Source organism: Clarias gariepinus, chromosome 14 (genome assembly GCF_024256425.1).
Source record: "Clarias gariepinus isolate MV-2021 ecotype Netherlands chromosome 14, CGAR_prim_01v2, whole genome shotgun sequence".
Classification (NCBI taxonomy): domain Eukaryota; kingdom Metazoa; phylum Chordata; class Actinopteri; order Siluriformes; family Clariidae; genus Clarias; species Clarias gariepinus.
Window position 1 is genome coordinate 14,544,520 of NC_071113.1, and position 14,790 is coordinate 14,559,309.

The window sequence follows — 14,790 nt, forward strand, 5'->3', positions numbered from 1 at the left end:
AGACGCAGTACCTGATTTTCAGGACATATGCTGAACTGGAAGCGGGATAACAATATTCAAACCACCTTCTTACCAAGCCACTGCAACCACAAGCACAGAAAAAATGCTTAAGTTTAAAAAATGAGACTGGATTAAGACCTAGATTGTTTAGTTTAATATAAATTAAGCTAATTGCTTGAAATGTCCACAGTCGACAGCAATAGCAAAGGTGTGTGTGTGGTGGGAAGGAGGGGAGTGCTTCAAACATGCTTTAAAGTTGACGTCGTTGGCTAGATCCTTACACTGGGTTACTAGGTTACTAACTAAGTACCATCGGTCAAACTGTTGATTTTTTTTCGTTGGGTGGGGGATTAACCCATATAGATAAGAAACAGATAGTTCTTTAGTCGTCACTTAAAGATTGCCAGTGACTCGTTTATGGACATCTAGAGGAAGGTGCCAAAACAGAAAACAGTCTAGATGCATGTTTCCTCGATCTCTGAGAGGTGGGACTAGACAGGCAGTGCTGGAGGATCAGAGGGAGGAACGTGGTGCGGTGCGGGGTATGATTAGAGCTGAGAGGTAAGTGGGTGCTGGGCCGTTTTTAGCATTGTAGGCAAGCATCAGTGTTTTGAATTTAATGCAGGCAGCTATAGGAAGCTATAGTGGTAGAACTAAGGAAGGTTGAAAACAAGAGGTTTAGCTGCATTCTGGATCAGCTGCAGTGGACGAATGGTGGGTAGAGGCAGACCAGCCAAGAGTGAGTTTCAGTAGGACCAGTCTTAAAATAACAAGGGACTGAATAAACATCTGAGTAGACTTATAACCAGTAGCATTACAGAACCAATGAAAGCCCTTCCCATTTGCCATATTGGACTTTTCTGTATAAATGCTGAAATCCACTGTGTAGGCAGTATTATATCACTCAGCACAAATAGCTTAATTCCCCACTTTTTTGCATTATTCTTGATCTTTTGCTTTGGGCTGACTTTTTGGTGGCTAGCATTCACTTATCTTCACAAAAGATTTTGCCTCAGTGGTACACAGCTTTGCCGGCTACATGTAAATTGTCATACAGATGCTGTAGACTGTGCAGTGCATCACACCCATCTGCCTTTTTTCTGTCATTGGCGCATCTTCCTCAAGGTCACTCAAGTGCATATTTCATGTGATGCTGAGGAACCAGTCTCTAGACGTGAGCTTTTAAGAATAGGGAACATGGAAGACGGAATTGCCACACCAGTACTGTCTTAGCCTTGGAAGCTTTAATATACTCATATACAGTGTGTGGCCAATGTATTTGCATAAATCTTCTTGGGTCATTTCAGTCCATCTAAATTGTCAAAATACAGAAAAAAATTTAGAGTGTGTTTTTGATAGACAGTGACAGAGGTGGCCGCAGATCTTTCTGTTGGGCATTGCCATGGGGTCCATGGCTCCAAATTCTATAGCAGCTAGTCTCAGACCTCTTCTTGTGTGGCTCTAAGTTCCATCTAGTCTGCTAATCAATGTAAAGGGTGGGTCTGAGGTGCAGGGTGGCAATGATTTACAGGGTGACACTGAGCGTTCCAATAACTCTCCACCATCTTTTTATGAAAAAAAGGTAAGAAAAATGGTAGGTAAAGATTTTTAAATGATGAGAGTGAAAAAAGATGGATCTTGCTAAAAGTAATTTAGCCAACAAAGTAAGGAAGTTAGAAAGACAATCAAGTTACAGTAGTGTGACATAGGAGAAGCAAAAATAGAAAAGAAGACAATGTTGGCACATAAACTGTCATTTATTAACTAAGAGTTTGTTTTTTTCTCTAACTCAATAACAAATAAAACAAACAATATTATTTGAACACATACTTAGAAAAAAATCAGAGGTTAAATCTCGAGAGGTTAAATCTTGAGAGGTTAAATCTGGAGGAGACACTCAGCCAGAGAATTCATCATCCTGTTCAGTGAATATTACCACCAAAATATCTTCCAAATTTTTTAGCACAAAAAACTTTTTTTTTTTTTTTTTTTACTTTTTTTTTATTTATTTATTGGAGGTCATACCATTGCTATTATCTTTCTAAGTAATCTGTCAGGGTTAACCCCTAGAAAGACTCCTGTGTTTGTTGTTTATTGAACTTCATTTCCCAGAATGCACCTCAGTCAGGTGATGGGAACTGCCAACATTTTGAGTTCATAGTTTGTCTTGCATCTGTTGTGTTAAAAATATTGAGTTAAGCTGTTTTGTTCTGTTAAGTTGTTTAAACTGCCTTTTGCAATGCTTCATTTTTTTGTTCTTGTTATCATAGTTTCATGCTCAGTTTGCTTATGTTTTCTTTATATTATATTAAAACATCTTATAATCTTAACCTCTGCGCTTATGCCTCGAATGCAACACCATAACATCAGTGACATAATCAGACCAATAGTTATCCCAAAGTTCCTGCTTGTCCATTTCAAAATGGATGGCTGTATTTCCCACATTTTGCATGCAAATGTGGGAAACTTACATCAAAATGTTTAACAGAGTCACCCAAGTGCTATAGAGAAAAATTATGAAATTAGTGAAAATTCACCGGTTTTGAATTATGACAATTTTCGGGACCGTTGCCATACTCATTTTCTCCCACAGCCCTCGGTTGTTTTTGGTCCAATTGAAAAATCAGACATAACTTGAAAACCTCTACTTATTATTAACTGTTCAAAACTGGATTCATTGAAAATTAATGGGATTTTACAATGTAGAGACAATGAGTCATCAAAACTACCTCAATTCTCTAAACTGTTGATTCACACAATTTTTCACCAAAATATTTTATTGTCAAATAATCTAAAAAGTTACTGAGATATCCAGCTTTAGACCCAGAGGACTTGGCTTAGCCTAGTTGCTTTCTTCACTCACACACAATTACTGGACTCAGAGGCAGTTTAAAGGCTTATATCTATCTGAATGAAAATACTTTACAGAATGCAAGACCTAACCACTGACATTTCTGGGGGAGCTATACTGACAGAACTGACCGATTAACTAACAACATTTAGAAGGCAGACCAACAGTAAAGAGCATAGAAGGCAAGAAGATTTTGTAGGTCCTCACCTTTCTAACCAGCAACAAGCTCACATCAATGTTTGGCACGCCTCAAAGAGGAATGCAAGACCCTACATGGCACTCCAAGAGAAGACTGGTGGTGGAGAGCAAGCATTGTAGCCTAGCTGGACAGGCGATATGCCTGCCTACATGTAAATAAAGGACTGACAGATCAGATTGCAAAGGTTGAGTCCAGGATGAGGACAAACCTGCAGTACTTGGGCCACCTGCTGGAAATGAGCATCCAGGCACTTTTGGGACAGCTTTATTACGGTTTGCATTTTATTAACTCTTCTGTTCTCCCTCTATACCCGGTCTCTTGGTAAGGTCATATCATCGCACGGATTTTCATACCATTGTTATGCAGATGACACCCAACTTACTCTCTCCTTTCCTCCCTCTGACACTCAGGTTTCCAACCGGATCTCAGCATGTCTGGCAGACATCTCAACCTGGATGGCTGCTCATCAGCTGAAGCTCAATCTCAGTAAAACAGAACTGTTGTTTATCCCTTGTGACTCATCCCCATGTTAATACCTTGTAATATCCCTGGACAACAACCAAATCACTCCTTCAACCACTGCCCGCAATCTTGGGGTAACCGTGGACAATCATCTGTCATTTTCCCCACACATCGCTAACCTTACTCGCTCTTGTAGATTTCTTCTTTACAATATCAGAAGAATTCGCCCATTTCTTTCTTCACAGGCTACTCAGGTGCTTGTTCAGTCCCTTGTTATTTCAGGACTGGACTACTGCAATTCACTCCTGGCAGGCCTGCCTCTGTCCACGATTCGTCCTCTGCAACTGATCCAGAATGCAACAGCACGTCTCGTTTTTAACCTTCCCAAGTTGTCCCACACCACACCACTCCTCCGCTCCCTGCACTGGCTTCCTGTAGCTGCCCGCATTAAATTCAAAACGTTGATGCTTGCCTACAAAGCTAAAAATGGCCCAGCACCCACTTACCTCTCAGCTCTAATCACACCACGCACTGCACCACGTTCCCTCCGATCCTCCAGCACTGCTCGCCTCATTCCACCATCTCTCAGGGATCGAGGGCGGCATTCATCCAGGCTCTTTTCTGTTCTGGCACCTAGGTGGTGGAATGAACTTCCTCTAGATGTCCGTACAGCTGAGACTTTGACTATCTTTAAACGAAGACTCAAGACGCATCTGTTTCTCCAGTACTTGAATTAAACCCCCCCCAAAAAAAACTCTTCCCAGTTGTGTTGGACTAATGGCACTTAGTTATTAACCTAGTTAACCCAGTGTAAGTATGTATCCAATGATGTAAACTTTAAAGCACTTTTTGTAAGTCGCTCTGGATAAGAGCGTCTGCCAAATGTAAATGTAAATGTTTGCAGGATGGGGCTTTTATGCCTTCAACACGGCTGATCCACGCTTTTCCACGAGGACGCAGAGCAGGAAGGCTGGCCATGCCCCGAGTGAAGTGACATATTGATTATGCTGCTATCACGTGAGGCAAAGAGTGCCTATTTTTCATTAAGCCAAAAACTTGTTGTTGAAAATGGAAATCTTGGTCTGTTGTGGGCTTTGAAGTGCTCAAGCCACTATGGAATTTCACAATTGGACCTATGGTGCTCAAGTTGGCACCGCGAGCGCAGCTGGACAAGCTCAGCCAAATCACGATCAGGTGGCTCCAGCCAGAAACCAGAACGAAAGAGTGACGTTCTGCCAGAAAGAGTGACGATGAACTACTTAGAGCCCTTCCGTGAGAGAAGCCGGAAAAGCTTCTGAAGCAAGGAATTCTTCCCAGCTTTAGTTATGCTGAAGGTCCTGGGCCACCTCTCACATGCTGAGTTAAGATTAAAGGGGTTGGTGCAACTGCCTACAGCCATCAGTGATGCAGAAAATAAATGTGAGGCTAATGATTTATCTAATTACTATTTTTCAATTTCTCAGCAGGTAAAAAAGGATGACAACTTTGCATGGCTGCAGTGTGAGGACCCATGCCTAAACACTGTTGGGAACAGGTGGTATTTATAGAGGGTAAAGTCAAAGCGGCCCGCAGCCACGGCTAGCCTCTTTTTTTCCTGTTAAAAATAATCTGTTGTATTTTTACACGAAACGATGAGAATCTCTTGGTGGTTCCCCAGGCTAAATTCGACACCTTCATGCAACTTCTATCAACTCTGTCCCACCTGCCAGCGTACTTCACCTGCTAATCCCGCCCTCTCTCCACTAATTCTGCTAGTGATTATAAGCGTACCCTTTGGGAGAATTGGCATGGAACTGGGTGAGCCACTGCCCAAATCTGCAAAGGGTCATGAGTATATTCTGGTGATTGTGGACTATGCAACTCGCTACACCAAGGCAGTTCTGCTGAGGAAAGCCACATCGAACAACAAGAGAGCTCTTGCAGCTCTTCAGCAGAATTGGCCTCCCTAAGGATGTGCTCACCGATCAAGGTACACTATTCATGTTAAAACTAATTTGTGATGTGTGCAGGCTATTGCAGGTTAAGCAGATCTGCATGGCAGTATATCACCCTCAGACCGACTGTCTCATCCAACAATACAACCAAAATTTGAAATAGATGCTCCAGAGATTGGTGGACGGAATCGTCTGTAACTGGAACCGAATACTGCAGCATGTCCTGTTTGTACCATGTGAAATGCCAAACGCCTCCAAAGATTTCATGCCCTTCGGCTGCTGGCCGTGTGCTCTGTTCAACTTCGCCAAAAAAGGCTTGGTGTAGCAGCCTTTCAGGTAATTAGCCTTTCAGCATTCAGGTCGATGATTGAATTTGTGCAAGACCTGGTAACCAGTATTAACCTAGTTCTCTGTAATACATGCTATGCCAATTCTCTTTTCCTGTGCAGGAGGCACAGGAAAAGCAGAAGCGCATCTATCACTGACTGGCTCAGACTCGCAAATTTTAGGTTGGCGTTCACATGCTGCTGCTGCAGAATCAGGGGAGCTGAAGAGCTAGTGGATCAGTTTGCTGATGTGTTCTCCCCCAAGCCCACTATATTTAAATGCCGTCTGGCGTAGTTATTCACCAGTGCCCCCATTGAGCCCCGGAGGCCCGCCCTCATGTCATTAATGCTGAGGTCAATACCATGCTTAGTCATGGCATCATAGAGGAGTCAACAAGCCCCTGGTCAAGCCCCATTTTTATGGTGCCCAAGCCTGATGGGTGGATCAGGCTTTGTAATAACTTTCGGTGGCTCAACACCATATCCACCCTCATCCTATGGCACCCCAGAAACATTCCAGCAGCTAATGGACATCGTCCTAAAGTCCCATCGCCTTTATGCCACTGCGTACTTGGATGATGTTGTGATTAACTCATGTAGTTGGAAGGATCATCTTTATCACCTTTGACAGATCTTGGGCGAACTGAGAAAGGTGGGTACAAACTACTTACTACAAACCCCCGGAAGTGCCACCTGCCACCGAGGCACAGTACCTGGGGTATCAAATTGGCCGCGGAAAGCTGAAGCCGCAGCAGAAGAAAGTGAAGACCATCAAATTATACCATTGCCCAACAACAAAAAAGCAGGTATGTGCCCCTATGGCACACATCAGACATTGGGCCATTCTTTCTCAGGAGTTCGAGAGCAAAGAACATCCAGTCCTGTATGTAAGTAGGAAGCTTACGCAGGCAGAGAGAAACTATGTCACGATTGAACGGGATAGTCTAGACATTATTGTCTATAATCCGTCATTTCTATAAGCGTGGCACTTCACATTAGTCATGGACCATGCTCTTCTACAGTGGCTGGCAAGATACTAACCCCCGAATAACTTGCTGCTTTCTCTCCATGCAGGACTTCTTGTTCTCAGTGATCCACTGGCCTGGCACCAGTGAGTAGTATTTCTGTAAGCTCTAATCTATATGCATCTCCTGTTCCTTTGGACTGCAGTTCTTCTGAGTCCCGTTCGCCAAGGAGAAAGCCACCTTCTGTCCGCCTACGTGCCCGCCCTGCTGTCTCAGGTTACACCGCACCTTCCTGCTCAGCACCGCTGGTCTCACCTGTTCTGCACATGCCTATGCATCTCTGCTGACACTGTGCCTTCTGAGGATAGATCCCCACGACTGCGCCCTTCACCCTGATGCCTGTAAAGCCTATGTCTTTCCTGCACATAGGGTACTTCACAAAGAACTGCATACTTTGCTGCTGAACCAAAGCTTTCATTAAAGAAAAGGTGTGTTCTGTCCATGTGCCAGAACCGTTATGGAAATAATCCTGCATGCAACATAATTATTATTATAAGAGACATTTACTTGCTGCTTGCAGTACTGTATGTTTCTATCATATAACTAGTATTCATTTTCTCATAGCTCCAAACTTACTTTTCTTGTTTTCTGAGCCTTCCCAAAAAACTTGCTATTATCAATGTCACCCTTCCATTTCTCCCAATAATATGCAATGTGAGTGAAAGCTGGTTCTAATAATACAGCTTTTACATCATTTAAACAAACACTAATAATGTTGCTTATCATAATCAAGTACAGCTATACAGTATAGCCTAATATACAAATACATTAACAGTAAATGAAAGCTACTATTGTCTACATTAATTACAGATGCAGTGCAACCTAAACAATTTAGTTCATTTACTTCAATGATTAACCTATATGATCAAACTTCACATGGGCTTTCTGAAAAATACAATGTAATAAAGACCTTAACATAGCTGTGCACCTTGGTTGATTGCTAGGTGATTGTTAATAATTAACTTTCCAGGTAACTTAGCTATGATAGCTAATATTAGTGATGGTTAAATGATTACCATTCGACATTACACACATTTTCACCGAAAACATTTGTTTATACTCTATGTAATTACTGACATTTCATAGCTAAATGTTATATATGTATAATTCCACAACTACAATTACAGTGCAAAATGGCATACTGAAGTTACTGTTACCTTTCATGTGTGTCCTGACTTTATGGTACAAGTAATTACTCAATTGTACCTACACAAAGCAGTTGTGAAAAGTACGTTTTCCTCACTGGTCGAGCAGCAGCTTCGGCTGGCATATGGCAACATCACTTGACGCACCACACACAACTGAAGTACACCATAACACTTGAAGCTATAGTAATAATTACTGACCATTTAAAAAGTTTATTCATGACTGGTCATTGATGGGAAAAGAGTTTGTACAAATTAAAGCTAAAAATAAGCTTATCAGATTTAATGTAATTAATTATCATTATCTGAATTATTATTTTAGTTTGAGGCCTACGTACATGTCTGCCTTTCTTTCTGTTTGTCAGAACTTTCTTTCTAGAATATTAATACAACAGAGTATCTTAAGTCTTGTTTACACTAAGTTGTAGTTCTTTTGTTGTCAGCCAAATACACTCCCTGTTCAGGAAATTGGAGATCACAGATTTAATCACAGATCAGAAATTGAAAAAGGGTGATAAAGTTTAAGTTTAGTCTTAAAACAACTCCAGTCCTTTAAAGTTCTTCAGCACTTGTATACGCAGTATACTACTTCAGCACTGTTATTTCAGCTGTGAAAATATTAAGTTATCCCGGTAAAAATATTCAGTTTCGCTTTTTTTAATTAATATCTATTGGTGCAGTTGCTTGTTTACATTGTGCAAGTAGCTTATTACTAGCTTATGTTAAGGTAAATTATTAAATCCGGCACATAACTGTTCATAAAAACACTTAAAAAAATTACTCACTATTTGTTTTTACTTATGATGCTTAGTTACTTAGGGTCTCCTAACAGAATACATCAGGGTTGTGGAAAAAACCCACTTCAAGTGACCAAGCACACAGGCAACTATAAGAACAATAATAAGTAAATTATAACTTTGATAATATTGGATTGTAGGTGGCACTGTGGCATAATGGTTAGCATTGTGGTCTTGCATGTCCATGGTTCAAGTCCAGCCTTCAGGTCTGTGTATGTGGAGTTTGCATGTTCTTCCTGTGCTTGATGGTTTCCCCCGGGTACTCCGGTTTTCTTTCACAGTCCACAGTCCAAAGACATGCAGGTAAAAATTGCCCATAGTGTATGTGTGTGTGTGTGCATGCTTGCTTGTGCTATGCAATGACTGGCACCCTATCCAGGGTGTATCCAGCCTTGTGCCCACAGTCACCTAGGATAGGGTCCAGGCCTCCTGCAACCATGTACAGGATAAGCTTTATAGAGAATTAGTGAGTAATAGAAAGTGAGTTCCACTGCTATTTAAAAGAAAAAAAAGTCACTGACCCCTGGGATATCCAGACCCATCTTTGTGAACCACCGCCCTAAGAGTCAAGCTTGACATTTAGCCCTGCATGAATTACATGCACCTTCCTTGTGGGAGGAAATAATTCTCGGTCGCTTACGCGCAGCAAAAGAAATATTTACCAGAGCGTGATATTGTCAAACAGGATAAAATATCTGAAATACGAATTAAAATATACTAACATAACAATAATCATTCAGAAAGATTATATCACTGACTTCTTATTTTATCTAGCAACTTGAAGGAGTGCTGGTCACATTAGCCTCGCGCGCTGCCAGATTTGTTTTAAAATTGCCCTCTAACAAGGAATATGAGCAAAATGGGGAAATGGGTTTGTTTTATGTTTATGAGCGGGTCAGGGGTTAGTACGTGTGTCTTTTGATGGTCTGATGCCGACTCCCCCTCCTCTTCCTCCTCCTCCTCTCGCACAAATTTATAAAGAACAAAAATCGCGCTGGGGAGGGGGTTGATACGCTGAAGCTGAAATCGAGAGGCGAACCCAGGAAAGAGGAGTATTTTGTACACGGGACTTTCCCCTCCTTCGTCCCTAAAAGGAGGGGGAAAAGTCGAATTTTGAAGGCGATTAAAAAGTCGAGGCTTCCTAATAGGCGACGACGCCTATCTTTGTGGAAATATTTTTTTTTTAATTCGTAAAAATATGGCTGACAACGTTCTGGAGTCTGGCCCGCCTTCAGCCAAGAGGCCTAAACTATCCTCTCCGGCACTTTCTGCCTCCGCCAGCGATGGAAACGGTAACTATTTTTATTTTATCTTGCAAATAAATCAAGACAGATTTATTTTGGATGTTTAACCCGTCTATCACCTATTTATTACCGTGCATGGATTGTCATGTTGGGAAGAAGCGTGTGATGAGTTTCAGTTTTCGTTTTTTGCCGTAGCTAGCAAACGCAGCTATCTTGTAGGCTAGCGACGTATAACCGTACGGGACTAGCTTAGCATTCCAGCTTTGCGTGAACGGCGCCAGTTTGCCATTGAGTGCTAAGACAGCTAGCTTCGCTAGTTAGTGACAACACTAGCTTTCAGCTTGGCTTGTGGCTAAGTTAGGAAGTGCTGTTTCACAGATTTTGCACGAACAGATCACAACATTGTAACCAGATGCCAAAGATGTAACTTGGTGGCTAATAAATGGCTCTTTTTTGTTTGGTTTCAAAACAAACAGCACACATGATGCGTAATGGTGTAATTTAGAGAGGATACAACACCAGCTAGAGCCAAACATGCTTATCCGTCACTTTACAATCTGTTAGTTTGACAGAGAGAATATTCTGTTCGACTGAAAGGTGTTAAATTATAGAAATGATTAACTGCAAGTGATATTCACGAAAATTTCATTCCTCATTAAATGTAATTGGTCGACCAAAGATTTATTCTTTAAAAAATATTAAATTTGTCTTGTAGTTTCATATTAGATCGTTGCTAACTTGCTACATCAAAGCTCATCTATTCCTGGCTAACAATCGACAAAGATCAAACCCTCATTAGCCTAGTTGGCTAACGCCAGTTTGTTTTCCAAACAATGGCAAAACTTCTAGCTCTGGTGTAAAACCAATGTCTGTTTGAAGACACCAAACTTCGTTTATGGTTTCAGTATTTTCTGTTAATCAAATACCGGGGTTGTCTTTACTATTTCGTTCGTTTTGTGATACAGAGATGTGGACTACTAAAGATGTGGCTAATGTTGTTAGCTGGTCAGCTAGCTGTTGTGAACACACTGTGTAGCTGTAAATGCCGCAGCTTCAGGCCCAGTTGTTGCAACTCCGACTCTCTTTGGCATTGTTAGCTAGTTGGCTAACTGGCTTTGGCGGCGGCGGCGTTGTTGTTTGTTTTTGTAGGAAATAATCACACTTTGCCACTATTCATAATGTTTGACATAACAGATGTCAGTCGCAGCCCAGCTTGACTGACCAGCTAGCTAGTTTTTGTAAATATGTCAATTGTAATTTTTTGTGTGTTTCCATCAGCAGTTGTTCTATTCAACCCTAAAGCTACTAATTTACTATGTTTTGAAGGGGAACAAAAAAGTTATTAGTGCACATATAATATATACTGTTCCGTTTTTTTTGGGGGGGGGACCTAAACAAATGCTCGCTGGAAGTTAAGTTTAGATCTCGCTCACCAGCGGTTCATCCCAGTGTGGAAGTTCTGAACCTGTTGAGATGGGTTTTTATTATTTTCTGCCCCCCCCCCCCCGATTTATTTTATTTATTAATTTTTAGGTTACCTCTATTAAATGTTGATTTCCCACCAGTCTGCATCTCATTTACTATGTTTTGTAGGATATCATTGTGCATTGATTAATTAAAACATTTCAAGGACGCTGTCAGTGTGCGAACACACAGAGCATGTACTTTATGAATTGTCTGTCGCTTTCAAAAGCCTCTAATGCGATCTTGTACATGTTTATAAAATGACATTGCTTCTTGTTAATGTGCAGAAGATGCTAAAACCAGTAGGACAAGTAAAATAAATTTATTCTTGTTCACTCCCTCTAAACACATGACTGTTTTTTTCCCTTCTTTTTTTAATATACAGTCAGTGTGGTTTCATTTTCATTAACAAATTCCTTAGTGTAGTAGAAAGAAAGAAAAAGATTTGGAAGGACCTCTCATGATAAAATACAAAACTGACCAAAATATTGTGACTCATACTTTTGAATGACTTCAAACCAGTAAGTCAAAGGTTATGACTTGCTGGTTAAATAGGACTTTGGTCAATTCTTAAAGTTGGATGATGAGTAGTCTGTAACAAAAAAAAAAATCCTTGGTTTGAACTTGTATCTTGGTCAGACTACAGCTAGCACTGAACAGCGAAATCTGATTGACCTTGCCTGTTTGTGGCTACTAATGTACTAATACTAATTGCTTAAAAATAACTGGGATGGATGGATTGGGAGAATTCTATTAAACTTGTGTGGTAATACTGCAGAGTAAACTCACACATTGATTATAGGCATCACTATGTACATCTCTACATAACAATTAAATTAATCTCTTTTTTTTTTTATTTACTTATTTTTTATTAATTATAAGACTTCGGATCACTCTTTGATCTGGAGCATGACCTGCCGGACGAGCTTATTAGCTCCTCCTCTGAGCTAGCCATGGCGAATGGAGGGGACCTTGGGCAGCTCCACACCAGCCTGGGTGGAGGTGGAACAGCAGTCGGTGGGCTCGGAGGGGTTGGCATTTCTGGCCAAGATGCTGCTGCTAGACACAAGCAACTTTCTGAGCTTCTTCGATCGGGAGTTCCACCTGTAACAGTGCAACAGCAGCAAGGAGGCAGTCCAACTGGGATGGGGCTCATGGGGAACATGAAGGCATCTCTAGGACCTCAGAACATGGTGCCTCAGGGGCAGCAGCACCTCTCCCCTCAGCAGGCCAATCTGATTCAGCAGCAACAGATGGGAAGTATGGTGGGTGGCATGAACAGAACTATGCAGAAAGGTAATGGTCAACAGCAACAAGGGGCCCCTACACCTCAGCAGCAAGGCATGATGGGGGGACAGATGTTGAATGGCACACCCAGAATGGTGTACTCTAATTCAGGCATGGGCAGTAACAGTAACCTGCATCCTGACACCATGCAGCAGCAGGCAGCAGGAAGCCAAGGTGGACTGAGAGCACAGCAGCCTGGGGCATTAAACAAGGTAGGAAAAAGTTTTTGCCCCCCCCCCCCTTTTTTTTTTTTTTTTTACTGCATATTACATAGGTTTTTTTGGTGCTTTTTTTTCCACACAGGTTTCTTGACTACTGTCATAGTATGTATGCAACACACAGCAGTAAAGCAAAGCAACCAGTTTGTGTACCCTTGTGCACAATAATTATATTTTATTATATGTATTTGTATGTATAATGTGTTGAATAATTAATTATATGCTGTAGTAGGTTGCTTACAGTATAAGAGATGCATATTAGATCATGGACCTGTTTGGTCCTTACTTTCCTGAACCCAAATTCTTGACAGATCTGTTATATCAATTGTATAAAAAAATAAATACATAAAGTTTATCTAAGCGTAAGCAACATTTGTTAAATGTGTTAAATGAGAAGTTTATTAAAACGGAATGAGTCACATCTGGGAAATTGCCACCTTCTAAATATAAGCCTGGTGCTTTAGCTATTGAGTAATATTGAATATATTTAATATTAAACCTTTAAGCTATTGTCGTGTCGCATTTCTCATAAACACAGTTTGAGTTTTTATTTTATTTTATTCTTACTGCTTTCTTTTATGTTCTTATGTTTTCATACTTCCAGATGGGGATGATGGTAGGTGCAGGCACCTATGGAGGCCCCTATAATCCAAATGTAGGTCAGAGTCTTGGTGGCGGAGGGCTTGCCCCACAGCTCGTGAACAAACCAGGTTTACCTAACAGCTTGGCTCAATTCAGCATGGACAAAAAAACTCAGCCTATGTCAGGCATGCAGTCCATGGTGAGTATATAGATGTTTTTTATCTTGAATTCTGCCTTTCTTTTAAATTAAAGCTGTTTTATTTTAAAGATGTCACCTTTCATAAAAATCTTGCATGAAAAAGTAGAAGTTTAGTTTTTTCCTGTATCCCGCTTGCCCTGCAATGATTACTTGGAATAGCCTTGTTCTTTCGGTCATAATTAAAATTGTATTTGAACATCAATACATTAGGCTATAACTGGCAGTGTGTCTAAAACTTTAATAGGGGCATAAACTCTTTTCCAAGCTCATTCCTTCTTCTCTCGCTTAGGCTTCCCAGCAGTCAGCAGCTGGTACTGCTGGAAGTGCAGCAGGCATGGTACCTAATTCCCAGGGCGGGCTTGGTCCATCATCAGCTGCATCAGCGGGAGCAGGAGTTCCTCCAACGGCTGACCCAGAAAAGCGCAAACTAATACAACAGCAGCTGGTTCTCCTGCTCCATGCCCACAAATGCCAGCGACGGGAGCAAGCTAATGGGGAAATACGCCAGTGCAACTTGCCCCACTGCCGCACTATGAAGAATGTCCTCAACCACATGACGCACTGCCAGGCTGGCAAATCCTGCCAGGGTAGGTTGAGCAAGGGCTACACAGATTTTTTTTTTTTTCCTCTTTAAAACCTAAACAATTAAATTGCCTAGAAGAAAATGGTTTAAAGACAGAACAGCAAGCATTTCCAACTTCACAGTTTCTGGTTTAACAAAAATAGGGGAGGGAGTATAAAAAATTACCAGTAGGCAGAACCGTTTGCAGGCGGTCGTAGTGAGAAAATAATTTTAATTATAATTCTTTCTAGTTAGCCATTAACCATCACCAATAACATTCATATTCATGGAATATCGAAAAGAGTGATCGAAAGTGTTTTACCTGGGCTGATGAGAAATAGAACTGAACTGTTGCTCAGAGGTCCAAGACTAGTTTTTTGTTGTTGTTTTTATCCCCTCTACATAAAGTCTGTTTTGCAAGTTGCTTGAAGTCCAGTGTAAATTTTCTACAGTTGGTGATGATAAAATGCTTTTGAATACTGCTTCCCCGTTTAC

The 14,790-nt window shown here is 41.1% G+C and overlaps 1 protein-coding gene across 7 annotated transcripts in view; it reads left to right on the forward strand.

Annotated features, from left to right (window-relative positions):
- The first annotated feature begins 9,739 nt into the window (after positions 1–9,739).
- The window catches only part of ep300a (E1A binding protein p300 a), a 36,712-nt gene continuing 31,661 nt past the window's right edge, over positions 9,740–14,790 (forward strand). For all 7 annotated transcript variants that reach the window (XM_053511770.1, XM_053511773.1, XM_053511775.1 and 4 more), the window contains exons 1-4: positions 9,740–10,031; positions 12,330–12,946; positions 13,557–13,733; positions 14,023–14,320. In XM_053511770.1, the coding sequence (XP_053367745.1) occupies positions 9,938–10,031; positions 12,330–12,946; positions 13,557–13,733; positions 14,023–14,320 (1,186 nt within the window). In that variant the 5' untranslated portion in view covers positions 9,740–9,937. The remainder of the gene's footprint in view (positions 10,032–12,329; positions 12,947–13,556; positions 13,734–14,022; positions 14,321–14,790) is intronic.